Source organism: Oncorhynchus kisutch, linkage group LG27, assembly GCF_002021735.2.
Source record: "Oncorhynchus kisutch isolate 150728-3 linkage group LG27, Okis_V2, whole genome shotgun sequence".
NCBI classification, from domain to species: domain Eukaryota; kingdom Metazoa; phylum Chordata; class Actinopteri; order Salmoniformes; family Salmonidae; genus Oncorhynchus; species Oncorhynchus kisutch.
The window spans coordinates 10,756,213-10,770,513 of record NC_034200.2 but is presented as its reverse complement, the minus strand read 5'-3'; the positions used below and the strand labels follow the sequence as shown (position 1 = coordinate 10,770,513).

Below are 14,301 nucleotides of genomic sequence, written 5' to 3'. Positions count from 1 at the left end.
ACTTACCAATGTAAATCATTTTTGCTGACATGGCTAATTGAGTGACTGACAATTGGAAAAACCGCTGATCCACAGCCAAATTGCATCTTGTGTATTCTACTATTCTAACGCTCAACAGTAAATTGAGACCCCGACTGAGCCCCCAGTTGCCCATCCCTGATCTAATGTTTAGTAATGGCTTTGTAAAATAAAGTCATCCTAAAAGCGTATTCTGTAAATATTATAAAAAGGCCATTGAGTGCAGGTATGTGCCCTAGTTACATTTTCTGCTGTGTCAGTTCTTCTAGCAAAAGTACAACCTCAACACTTTGGGAGATAACTCCAATGTCAAAATGTTGTACTCCTCCAGAACGTTATTGGCCCATTAGTCTTCATCAAGGACAATTGTCTTGGCATTTGCCACTGTCCCATTGTGTACCACATGGTGTACCAACACCTACAATCCCTAAAGGAAAAGCATTGGAGTGTCTCAGTACTGCGCAGGGCTTTCTGCTTTACCCTAGTTTGTGGGCAAAAATAACATTATACATCATCATGTTCCGTTTCAGAGGGGAGTACACAGCCGAAGCCACAGACACAGATCTATTGGTGAAAGATAGTTAGCTACTGATGTTCATGGATGCTAGCTGGAGTATTTCAGTTAGCTACTGATGTTCATGGATGCTAGCTGGAGTATTTCAGTTAGCTACTGATGTTCATGGATGCTAGCTGGAGTATTTCAGTTCGCTACAGATGTTCATGGATGCAAGTGGGAGTATTTCAGTTAGCTACTGATGTTCATGGATGCTAGCTGGAGTATTTCAGTTAGCTACTGATGTTCATGGATGCTAGCTGGAGTATTTCAGTTAGCTACTGATGTTCATGGATGCTAGCTGGAGTATTTCAGTTCGCTACTGATGTTCATGGATGCTAGCTGGAGTATTTCAGTTAGCTACTGATGTTCATGGATGCTAGCTGGAGTATTTCAGTTAGCTACTGATGTTCATGGATGCTAGCTGGAGTATTTCAGTTAGCTACTGATGTTCATGGATGCTAGCTGGAGTATTTCAGTTCGCTACAGATGTTCATGGATGCAAGTGGGAGTATTTCAGTTAGCTACTGATGTTCATGGATGCTAGCTGGAGTATTTCAGTTAGCTACTGATGTTCATGGATGCTAGCTGGAGTATTTCAGTTAGCTACTGATGTTCATGGATGCAAGCTGGAGTAGATCCAGGTGAACTCTTGAGTGGGAAGAAAGGGGGTTGGGGGGATGGAGGAGTGACAGTTGCTTGGAGACTGTTGTCAAGGAGACCAGGAGTCCCAGAGTCCTATGGCATCTGTCTTTTTATTTGTTTTAGCATCTTTTGGGGTAGGTTGTTTGTTTTCTTTCAAGAAGACAGAGGGACAGAAATAGCTAGCAGTGAGGTGCAGTCTGTGGTAAAGTAAAAAAGTAGGCGGGAAAAGGATAAGCACATATTCAGCCTAGGACTAATGAGAGCTTTTTTTAAATACACACATCTCTCTCAAACACTGACAGAGCACACACCCCTAAACACATTCAGCAATATACACTTGAGAAACACCACATATACATTAACATATCAAAATCACACCAACTTAAAAATACCTGTGGATTCACTGTCACACGGAACGAACACGGCACAATGATAACCTACAATTTTGGACTACAGGGGTGAAGCTCAGAGGGCAAATAGAAAATGAGACTGATCAGGCTTCAGAATCATGTCTCAAATCATGACTGATGCCAGATACCTTCTCTCCCTCCTCTGCTGACTCATTCTCTGGGCATAGACTGAAACAGACTGGGCATATGAGCAGGAGGGATGGGGAGAGAGAGGTGTAGTACTATCTATGCCAGAGATAATTTTCATTCTGACTAATCTTAACTTGACAAGTAAACAACTTTTTTTTTGTCAATTGGAGTACATCTACACACGCTATGCGTGCTTGTGTGTTGGTATGTTATGGAAGAGGTAATTTGGCACGAGGGGGGATGGAGTAGAGATGAAGGCAGCTGTACTGCGCAACTAATAGCTGCCATGTACTCAAGTAACTAAGACATTGAGTAGCATTGAGTGATTGCAACACAGAATCCCAGGGGAATGGATGTGATTTTAAATGCATGGGGCACTGCCTCATTGTATCCCAAAGGTCAGTGTTCTGCCGTCTCTCATCAGTGCATGTAGAGCTGATTAGGAATAGACACTAATAAACAACCTAGAGCTTCTGAGGATAAATACAGTGCACTGTGGCTGAAACGGGTTATTCTTATTCATGCAGATTTTGTTGCATAAGAATCATGCCCCACAGAGTAGAAACAGCTCATCAGGCTAAGTGATTGCATTGTGGGAGCAAAAGTGGCAAATCAACCTCAGTATCGTCTGAACTCCCACTAAATGGTCACTAAATCCCCCTAATGTTGATTAATAGCAGGTCAAGAGGAAAAAGGAAAGGCCACGCGGTTCTTAAGCTCTTTTTGGCTCGAGAATTCAGAATGGGTTTACGACATTAGTACTGATTTGAATGGTTGGACATTGGCCTATTGTTGGAGAAAAAAACATTGTACGAAATATGAAGAGAATGAACTAAACTGGCCGTATTTATGTAACCAGGTCAACATTACGTTTCATTGATTGAACCTAGACCAGGATCTCCATCATAGAGAACAAAGCTTTGAGTTCAAAATCAATAACATATCATTTATTTTACCGCCAATGCCATCAGCCTATAAGCCCAATATTAGACTGAAAATTAACTCACAATTACAATGATGTACACAGTATTATCCATACAGATATGTGCTTTATGAGCTGATTAATGGTGACGTCAATGCATGATCTGATTATTTGCTATCACACTGCCATCTAGGGGAGAGTATAGAGCATTGTGTGGTCATATTGTTTCATTCTTCAAATGCTGAGCTGGAAAGAAGAGGCCCTTTTTACCAGACCTTCATAAAACAATCAGGTAAGTGCTCCCAGTTCTAGTTGCAATACCATTATGACCAAGCACATAGTGGAACATCATTAGAATGACAATGGTGGAGGGAATAAAATTGATTAACCAAAACGTTTATTGATTCTTAACGAAAATAAATTTGAATAAGCATGACATCCTTTTCGTGCAGCTTTGATGCAAGTATAATGCAGTCACATGACTCATGCAATATTTCTTTGCAATTGAATAGCTCCTTCAAAGAGGTGCTTCCATAGATGGTACTATCTAATCAAACGTGCAGTAAGTCAAATCAATTGCCTATTTTAGGGAAACACTGGGTGAAACGAAATCAATCTCAAGTGACAAACAAACCCTCCTTTCCTTCATGCCTTATCGACATGAGTTTGCAGACGGCTCTTCAGCTGATCCCTCTTGACCAAACCTTTCCCACATCACACTGGTGTGGCCTCTCCCCAGACTGGATCTTCTCATGCCTTCTGAGGTGTATCAGCTGGGTGAAGGTCTTCCCACACTGGTCACAGATGTGTTCCCTCTCTCCAGTGTGGCCCAGCTGGTGGCTAGTTAGGACTCTCCACATTGAGCAGTGGTAGGGCTTCTCCCCACTGTGGAGCTATTGGTTCTTCTTCAGGTACGCTACTGAACTGAAACTCTTCTCACAGTCAGTGCAATGATACAGCCTTCTTTCACTTTTGGTGATTGAGGTTGTTGGTGAGCTAAGGGTTTCCCCGCAGTATGGGCATTTTGTACTCTTTGGAACCGGAGTGGAAGTCTTGGTGTTTCTTGAAAGTGTATTTTCTAGTGAATGTCTTGCCACACTCACCACAGTGAAACGGTCCCTCTGTGGAGTGAACGATCTGATGTGATGTCAGAGTAATGGGAGTATTAAAACCGATCCCACGGTAATCACAGCTGCAAAGTCTCTGGTTGGCATGACTTTTCTCGTGCCATTTGAGGCCGTCAAGTCGTTTTGAAGGTCTTACCATACTGCAGACAACAGAAGAGCCTGTCCTCGGAGTGAGTTTCCCGATGGCCTTTCAGAGTGGTCGAGCATCGGAAACTCTTCTCACATATGGGGCTGCAGGTTAGAGCGTTGGACTGGTAACCGAAAGGTTGCAAGATCGAAGCCCTGAGCTGACAAGGTAAAAATCTGTCATTCTGCCCCTGAACAAGGCAGTTAACCCACTGTTCCTAGGCTGTCATTGAAAATAAGAATTTGTTCTTAACTGACTTGCCTGGTTAAATAAAAGTAAAATATGGAGCACCTGTATGGTTTCTCCTTGGTGTGGCTATGGAGGTGTATCGCCAGAGCAGCTAAATCTCTTCTCACACTGTGATGGTTTTTCAGACAATTGAGAGAGCTGAACATCTTCTCACATAGCTTCTCTCCGGTGTGAGTTCTCATGTGTGATGTGAGATGAGAAGGCGGAACGCTTTCTCACAGTCCGAGCACTGAAACAGTCGGTCTTCAAAGTGTATCATCTGATGTGTAACAAGCTCATGTTTTCTTGAGAAGTCCGTGACACATTTTTAACAGTGGAAGGGTCTTTGTCCAGCATGTTTGCACATATGATGCTCAAGGCTGGACTTTCTGTTGAATGTTGTTGTCACACAGAATGCAGGAATACAGACTTTCTCTAGCATGAAGAAATGTGTGCTCCTTCAGATGGGTTACAATCTTGGCACTGATGAGCTTTGCATCCACTGTGGGCTCGCTCGTGGTTTTTCAAACCACTCCTCTTGGTGAAGCTCTTTCCACATAAAGTGCAGTGATACGGCTTCTCACCTGTGTGGCTTCGACCATGATACAACAAGGCACTTTTCCTTGTGAAGCCTGACACTGTAAGCAAGGAAACAGCTTCTAACCAGTAGGTTGCATATGAAGCACAAGGTCATCCTTATTAGCAATAGCTCCTCCCACATGTGGTACAATGAGGCGTATTGCGTTCATGGGTGCGTATGTGAGCCTTCCAAAGCTTCTCCCACACTGAGCACACGTTTCTGACTGGATGTGTCTTATCTGGTTTAGTGTCTGGATACAGTTGACCTTTGGCGACTGAGCTTCTCAGTAGTCTGGACCTGTGCAAGTTGCATCTTCATAACTTGCTGTATTGGGCTGGTTGAGGTTTTGGTAATAACAGGGGAGTTGGAACACTTGCAGATCTTTATAGGCCAACTTCCGCCCCTTGTTCCATCTTAATCAGACTTGAAGAGAATAGAGGTCATACACAGGACCAGTAAAATGCTAAACATAGAGAACAAGGTAAGAAGAGGAGACATATCCTACTTCCGGCAGAATTGAGAGTAAATATCCACAAATAACATCTGTGATGTTTGTGAGGGAAAAAAACCCAGATATATAGTACCAGTCAAGTTTGGACACACCTACTCATTCAAGGATTTTTCTTTATTTTTACTATTTTCTACATTGTACAATAATAGTGAAGACATCAAAACTATGAAAAATCATATGGAATCATTTAGTAACCAAAAAAGTGTTAAACAAATCAAAATATATTTGATATTCTTCAAAGTAGCCACCCAATCAGTTGTGTTGTGACAAGGTATGGGTGGTGTACAGAAGATAGCCCTATTTGGTAAAAGACCATGTCCATATTATGGCAAGAACAGGTCAAATAAGCAAAGAGAAACGACAGACCATCTGTACTTTAAGACATGAAGGTCAGTCAATCCAGAAAATTTCAAGACCTTTTGAAAGTCACAAAAAACATCAAGCGCTATGACGAAACTGGCTCTCATGAGGACCTCCAAAGGAAAGGAAGACCCAGAGTTACCTCTGCTGCAGAGGATACGTTCATTAGAGTTAACTGCACCTCAGATTGCAGCCCAAATAAATAGTTCACAGAGTTCAAGTAACAGACACATCTCAACATCAACTGTTCAGAGGAGACTGCGTGAATCCGAACTTCATGGTCTTATGTTACTTGATAACCTCAATGATGATAGGCCTCAGCTATCCTCACACTTAATCAGTCATGATAGAGGAAGCTGATATCTCCTCTTCAACTGGCTCAGCTTTCACCTTTTACCATCGGACAACTCTGGACTTTTTACCTTTGCAACAGGCGATCAGGATAGCTCTCTTCTTTTAAATCTTTATAACCCGTGTCCTCAAACTTTGTCATGTTGTTGGTAAAGCTTCTTAGGGCTGTTGCATTTACAAAACAAGACTCCTTTTCAAAGAAACTCAACATTCCAGGGAGGCTGAGCTTCTCCAGTGCTGATGCAAGCAGTCGTTGCAGAAGCTGTGGCCAGACCTTAAATTTGATCTCCAAATCCAAGGCCTCATTTACTGTCACTAGCTAAATATTTGATGGAGAGCCTTAATAGTTGTTTTCCAACGTTCACCTCCTTTGACAAACAACCAGATAACCTTTTAATGAGGTGCCATCCACACACCTGCTGCTCAGGGCCACAATTTCCTGTTAGGTCATTTCCTCTTGATAATATAAACAAATGTGTGTATGACAGTTTTTATGGTAGTTTGCATAAAGGATTTTGTTAACACTTTATTATAAGGGTCCATAATAAACCATTTATAAGGCATTTACAAACTGTATGCTCAACATTTATTAATTATTACTCCCATATTTGTAAATGTTAGTAAACTAGCTATTTACGTGTAAATATATATTTAAATAATAATCCTGTGTTGAGCGCTTATTCTTATAGCCGGGTACTACAGGATTGTATACCAATGGCATGCCCATCTGTTTGTGGGAAATTACACTGGTCCCTCAGACATTTATAAATATACAGTGCCTTCGGAAAGTATTCAGACCTCTTGACTTTTTCCACATTTGGTTACATTACATCTTTATTAAAATATATATATATATATCCTCAGAAATCTACACACAATACCCCATAAGGACAAAGCAAAAACAGTTTTTTAGACATTTCTACACATTTATTAAAAATAAAACATACCTTATGTAAATAAGTATTTAGGCCCTTAGCTATGAGACATCAGGGGCATCCTGTTTCCATTGATCATTCTTGAAACATTTCTACAACTTGATTGGAGTCCAGCTGTGGTAAATTCAATTAATTGGACATGATTTGGAAAGGCACACACCTGTCTATATAAGGTCCCACAGTTGACAGTGCATGTCAGAGCACAAACCAAGCCATGAGGTCAAAGGAATTGTCCGTAGAGCTCCGAGACAGCATTGTGTCGAGGCACAGATCTAGGGAAGGGTACCAAAACATTTCTGCAGCATTGAAGGTCCACAAGAACACAATGGTCTCCATCATTCTTAAATAGAAATAGTTTGGAACCACCAAGACTCTTCCTAGAGCTAGCCACCCGGCCAAACTGAGCAATCGGGGGAGAAGGGCCTTGTTCAAGGAGGTGACCAAGAACCCAATGGTCACTGACAGAGCTCTAGAGTTCTTCTGTAGAGATGGCAGAACCTTCTCTGCAGCACTCAACCAATTAGGCCTTTATGGTAGAGTGGCCACATGGAAGCCATTCCTCAGTCAAAGGCACATGACAGCACACTTGGAGTTTGCCAAAAGTCACCTAAAGACTTTCAGACCATGAGAAACAAGATTCTCTGGTCTTATAAAACCAAGATTGAACTCTTTGGCCTGAATGTCAAGCGTCACATCTGGAGGAAACCTGGCACCATCCCTATGGTGAAGCATGGTGGTGGCAGCATCATGTTGTGGGGATGTTATTCAGTGGCAGGGACTGGGAGACTAGTCAGGATCAAGGGAAAGATCAACTGAGCAAAATACAGAGATCCTTGATGAACCCTGCTCCAGAGCACTCAGGTCTTCAGACTGGGTTGAAGGTTCACCTTCCAACAGGACAATGACCCTAAGTACACAACCAAGACAACGCAAGAGTGGCTTCGGGGCAAGTCTCTGAATGTCCTTGAATGGCCCAGCCAGAGCCCGGACTTGAACCCGATCTAACATTTCTGGAGACCTGAAAATAACTGTGCAGCAACATTCCCCATCCACCCTGACAGAGCTTGAGGGGATCTGCAGAGAAGAGAACTCTCCAAATACAGGTGTGCCAAACTTGTAGCATCATACCCAAGAAGACTTGAGGCTGTAATCGCTGCAAAGGTGCTTCAACAAAAGTACTGAGTAAAGGGTCTGATTATTTATGTAAATGTAATATTTAAGTTTTAATAAATTAGCAAAAATGTGTAAACCTGTTTTTGCTTTGTCATTATGGGGTATTGTGTAGAGGATGCTTAAAAAAAAAAAAAGCTATTTTAGATTAAGGCTAACGCAACAAAATGTGGAAAGTCAAGGAGTCTGAATACTTTCTGAAGGCACAGGAAATAGCACTCACTTTAGATTAGTGACTGCAACAATAATGATTATTAAATTATTTATTCGTGTGAAAGTAATGATTGATAAATGGTGAACACACAATTTATAAATGCCTTATTACAGACCCCTAAAATAGTGTTGGTATAGTAAAAAAATGTGTCTGGATTTTCATACTAAAATGCTAGAAAAATATACTGCTAATCTATACAATTAAGCATGACTTCTGTTAATCTTAATGTGAGATTTGGTAATTAGTGTACTTTACTATCACTCCTAACCATGCATACAAATGAAGAGTGGATGTTTATATACTTTTTATTGGAACGCGTAGAAAAATCACATTGAAATTCCATAGAAGACAATTCCCAGCACAATTTCTCACTCCAGAATGTCACTAAAGAGTTTCCTCTTCTTCGATTCACCCGTCTGCACTTCCTGCCACTGGGCCTTCCTCTTCACAAAGTGGGTCAGTGCAAATTTGGCCCAAACGTGACGAGAAAACTGGCCTGATCTAAGCTGTGTCTCACAAGGCACTGAGAGAGAAAGAGAGAAAGAGCAAGAATGGCATTAAAAACAAAACACATGGTCTTAAACAGCTTTTCCCAAACCTCGGTCCTGGGAGCCCCAATTGGTGCACACTTTGGTTTTTAGCTCTAGCACCACACAGTTGATTCAAATAATCAAAGCTTGAAGACAAATGTATTATTTTAGGGCAAAAACCATAACATGCACCCCTTGGGGTCCCCAGGACCGAGTTTGGGAAACAGAATTTGATTATATGCTTGCCCCAACCCCCAACACAATGAAATCAATACTAACCAGTAAACTAGTGAGTAGCTACTAGCAGCTCCATTCTTGGGTGACAACTTAAACTTCAGCAACACTAACACATTTTTGTAGATTTTACCTAATTCCTTAGCGATGCTCTGTCTCTGGGGGACAGTGGCGCTGTTCCAGACTGCCTCCAACACACGGCTGCCATACCTGGAGCAGGCCATCTGGACATACTGGCCCTGGGAGCCAAGTAAGGACATGGCAGGGAGAGAGTGGGGATTAGGAGATATGGGGACTGCTGTGAGAATGTGAACAACAAAACAGTCAGCTTTGGACTATGACTAACAATGAGAGGAAGTACTGTTTCGGTTATCATCTCTCCAGCAAGAACTACCTCCAGTCTCCTCAGGATCTTTCCCCTCCCCTTATCGCTGGAGGAGGTCACCAGGAGCTGCAGAACGTGGCTGCCTGATTGGTCGGTTCCCAGGGTTAGGTGGTCAGCGGGGGTCAGAGAGCGGAGGCTGTTCAGGAGCAGGGAGCGGTCTTTGAACTTGGCCAGTGACTGGACCAGACGTGAGCCGTGGTAACAGATAGAGGATAGGGGGCGCTAGGGAGGGAAGAGGGAATACAAAAGATGACAGTGTTGGTCTTTTTATGGATAGACACACAATATGCTTGGCGTCAATGAGCCTTGGTGTCAGATCCAAAGTAGGGTGGGTGGGTGCATTCAGAACATCAAGTTCATTTGGGGACTTTGAGACCAATACCTCTGTTTGTGTGTTGCCCTCTACTGCCTCGGAGCTGTAGTACACCTCGTGTGTGAGCAGGGACAGGAAGAGAGGCAGGCAGGCCGTGTGTCGAGAGGCAGGTTCAGCACAGTGAAAAGCATTAAGGAGGCGTTGCATCATCTCTCCCTGTTTGTCCTCCCGCTCTGCACAGCTGTCTGTCAGCTGGACGATCACACCCATGTGACCTGCTGCCAAGATGGCCTCCAAACCCTCGGCTAGCTCATCAAACACCTTCAGGAACTGAGGGAGGAAGGGAGAGACAAATAGTGGAGGTAGAGTTACCACTGTCATTGTAAACTTTTGTTCTGTTTTATCATGCACCCTGGTAAATACAGATTAAATTCATCAGTATCTACCATCTTATGGATTTCAGGAGTAATAGTATGGTATCTGTATGAATAACACTTAAGTAACCATGATGCATACATATAACTTAATCACAGCAATAACTATAGGGAGTATACATATTGGCATACCACTTTGTAATTGGTGGAGGCTGCTGTCAGTCTCTGTATGGGGAAGTTGGCGATTGGATGGATGGCCAGGGTTACCAGCTGACCCTGGAGGTGGTTCTTATAGAGGTCACGGAGCAAGGCCTTGTGGGATAACTGGAGGACTATTTCAATTAGCCGACTGGAGGCCTGGTCCTTCAGAAAGACCAAGAGAGGACTAAGAGAAAGAGGCAAAAAGAGAGACAAAGACAATAAAACCAAACGTATAAAAAGTAGGGCTGGGACGATACCAGTACAGCGATACTCGTTAGTATCGTGGCAAGGAAACCAAACAACCAAGTGGATTTAAATTCTTCAGGAAAACAGCCCTAATGTTTTAAACAAACATCATTATGATGTCATTCAGCCACATGTATTTATTTTCCCAGCCACAGCACAAAATATTTTACATACAGCAGGTTTTTAAACGAACAAAGAGTCTACTTTGTGTTTTCATTTTTGGCATGGAAATATACTGCAATATCGTCCGGGCCCTGATAAAAAAAAGGTGCAAAGATACATGGACTCAAATGTCTCGAGGAAATCTCACTGACCTGACTCCAGGAGCAGAGCTGAGTGATGTCAGGTACTCCACGATACCTTTGGTGAGCAGCTTGCAGAGCTTGGGTCGGTTTCTGTGACACACCGTCAACATGGTCTGGAACACTGTACTAGCCACGGCATCAGTCACACACACTGATGGAAGTGGAGAGATAGGTCATGTAATGCCATTGTGACTAGCTTATATGTACTCTGAAGATCTACTGCGAAGTGCAATGAGGAGTTTCAATGTATTGTAGCTTGATGACAGAAGACTTACCATTGACATTATCCATCAGGGAGGTAGACAGGGTTTTTAGTTCCCACCAGAATGATGTGGGCGCCTCAAAGTAGGTCAGCTGAGTGGTGACATTCCTGTCCTTTACACCTGGAACAAAATACACAGACAAGATAAGTTATTGTGTGTATGAGTGTGTTTGGATAATTGTGTGCGTGTGTGTGTGTGTACCTGGGCGTGCTGTGTCGGTGCGGGCTGGACCAAGGCAGCCTGCCAGTAAATGTATGAGCGTGCGGGCCACGTGGGAGCCGTGTGTGTGTCTGATGAACTCTGCACAGTGCTCCATCACCACGTGACACAGGGACAGAACCTGGGCCTCTAGTATCCCACAATCCCCCTCTTCTGTCTCGGAATCTCCTTCTGTGGTAGCTGTCTTTTCCTCTGATGAGCTCTTTTCTAAGAGACAATATAAAGGAGATTCATTTCATGTCATTCTATTATATCTTGACATTTCAGATGCTAGAAATTGTTTTCAGACTCTGGTCACAATCAGACTCACCTCTCCATCTGGGCATCTGTCTGAGGGCGCTCTCCAAGACATGACCCCCACATTTGTCACAAGACACGGTCTTAAAATCGGACCCAGATTCTCCGCCAAGCTCAGCCAGCACCTCCCCCACCTGGCCGGGGCTAGCCAATGGGAGCAGACGCTGGAGGGTGACACTTCCTGTCACATCCATGGCAACCAGGGCAGCCTGCCCTTTGACCTCCGTCAGCACGTTCTCCACAAAGAGAACTATAGGGGAGGAAGAAATTAAGATGTGAAGCTATGTTGTAGAGCATTGTATGCTCATGCAAACATTTATGCACATAATTGACACAATCTCCTTCCCTGTGCAAGGGCTCTCACCTTTCTCCTCGTCCTCTGTGAAACCTTCGCTGAGTCTCTCTCCCACTCTGCGGAAGTATCCCACACTCAAGGCATCTAGACGCTTCTTGGCACCTCCTCCTTCACCCCCTCCTCTTCCACCCGCTCCTCCTCTCTTTCCCTCTCCATCTTCTCCTCGTTCACCTGCTTCTCTTCCTCTATTTCTGCCTTCATCTTCTCCTCTTTCTCCCGCTCCTCCTCTTCCACTCACTTCTCCTCTCATTCTCCCTCTATCTTCAGGATACTTCCTCTTCAATCCTGCCTCTCTCCACTGGTTATTTTCCTCCATTTTCGCCAGCATTTTAAAGTAAGGACACCAACGCAACTTGTTTACTTGGGTACTGGTATCTTCTGTCTGTAAAAAAACAATGTGCATGTTGTTGAATAAGATGAAAAGCAGATGCTTACCCCCTGGTCACTCTTAAACTAATACGGACCAGCCATGAATATGAGACAAAATATTTGTCAGTTGAAAGTACACTTTTGATTAAGAACAACCTAAATTCAAGGAGCTGTCAATACATTAACAATCGGAATCTTCTTCGATTTAGCTAGCTAGCTAACAACAAGAATAAACTGTTTTGGTTTAGCTGACGTTAGCTAGCTAACAAGAATAACCCATAAGAATAAATAGCTCACAAGCTAGATCACTGCGACCGTTCTCTTCCAGTTCAAATCGTCTGTATATTTGATTGTCTCATAACTTATAAACTAGCTATATGAATGGAGTCAAAAACAAGACACATAATAACATTTTAAAAAGTTAGAAAATGTAACATCAAGCTAGCTAATAGAACAACTCACATGTGAAACGATGGTCTGTTGTTGACGCGTGAAGATGACGTCGATTTCCAAAGGTCAATTTCGTGCATGTCTTTCCTCAACCAGCAGGGGGCTCTTGGCTTTGCTTCATTATCCACAGGGCAACGGAACGAATCATGAATTGTGGTTGCTGGTTGTCATACATTAGGACTGACTGTATGAATGGGCTCTAATTGATTCAACAAAAATATCATTGTCACAGTGTCTAATTTCTCCTGAGTCCAGATATTTCATCACATTACAGTAAAACCAGTGGGGAAAAGTACTCAAGTAGTTTTTTGAGAATCTGTACTTTACTTTACTATTTATATTTTTGACAAATTGTACTTTTAATCCACTATATTCATAAAGAAAATAATGTTCTTTTTACTCCATACTTTTTCCCTGACACCTGTTACTTTTTGAATGCTTAGCACAAATGCTTCATTTGTAAAGTATGTCTGTGTTGGAGTGTGCCCCTGGCTATCCGTAAATAAATCTAAACTAATTGTGCCATGCTTAATATAGGGAATTTTAAGTCAGCCATATTTTTATGTTTGATTCTTACGTATATTTTAGCACTTACATTTACTTTTGATACTTACGCTACCAGTCAAAAGTTTTAGAACACCTACTCCATCAAGGGCTTTTCTTTCTTTTTACTATTATCTACATTGTAGAATAATAGTGACGACATCAAAACTATTAAATAACACATATGGAATCATGTAGTAACCAAAAAACTCAAACATATCAAAATATATTTTGTATTTGAGATTCTTCAAATAGCCACTCTTTGCTTTGATGACAGCTTGGCACACTCTTGGCATTCTCTCAACCAGCTTCACCTGGAAATATCTTCCAACAGTCTTGAAGGAGTTCTCACATACAGTATGCTGAGCACTTGATGGCTGCTTTTCCTTCACTCTGCGGTTTGACTCATCCCAAACCATCTCAATTGAGTTGAGGTCGGTGTATTGTGGAGGCCAGGTCATCTGATGCAGCACTCCATCACTCTCCTTCTGGGTAAAATAGCCCTTACACAGCCTGGAGGTGTGTTGGGTCATTGTTTTGCTGAAAAACAAATGATAGTCCCACTAAGCCCAAACCAGATGGGATGGCGTATTGCTGCAAAATGCTGTGGTAGCCATGCTGGTTAAGTGTGCCTTGAATTCTAAATAAATCACAGACAGTGTTACCAGCAAATCACCCCCACACCATAACCCCTCCTCCTCCATGCTTTACGGTGGGAAATACACATGCAGAGATCATTCGTTCACCCACACCGCGTCTCACAAAGACATTGGAACCAAAAACTCAAATTTGGACTCCAGACCAAAGGACAAATTTCCACCGGTCTAATGTCCATTGCTCGTGTTTCTTGGCCCAAGCAAGTCTCGTCTACTTAATGGTGTCCTTTAGTAGTGGTTTCTTTGCAGCAATTCGACGATGAAGGCCTGATTCACACAGT

The 14,301-nt window shown here is 42.6% G+C and overlaps 1 protein-coding gene across 2 annotated transcripts; it reads right to left on the bottom strand.

Annotated features, from left to right (window-relative positions):
* Positions 1–8,567: 8,567 nt before the first annotated feature.
* On the bottom strand, positions 8,568–12,944 carry nop9 (NOP9 nucleolar protein). 2 transcript variants are annotated; one of them, XM_020463420.2, is made up of 11 exons: positions 12,834–12,944; positions 12,012–12,384; positions 11,661–11,897; positions 11,333–11,557; positions 11,144–11,251; positions 10,878–11,019; positions 10,309–10,501; positions 9,812–10,072; positions 9,439–9,651; positions 9,178–9,283; positions 8,568–8,803 (listed from the first exon to the last, which is right to left on the bottom strand). In XM_020463420.2, exons 2-11 carry the CDS (start codon positions 12,328–12,330, stop codon positions 8,649–8,651), a joined length of 1,959 nt encoding a protein of 652 aa, XP_020319009.2. In that variant the 5' UTR covers positions 12,331–12,384; positions 12,834–12,944; the 3' UTR covers positions 8,568–8,648. The 2 variants fall into 2 exon arrangements, with proteins under 2 accessions (XP_020319009.2, XP_031663092.1); XM_031807232.1 differs by having other exon boundaries at positions 12,669–12,842.
* Between the last annotated feature and the right edge of the window lie 1,357 nt (positions 12,945–14,301).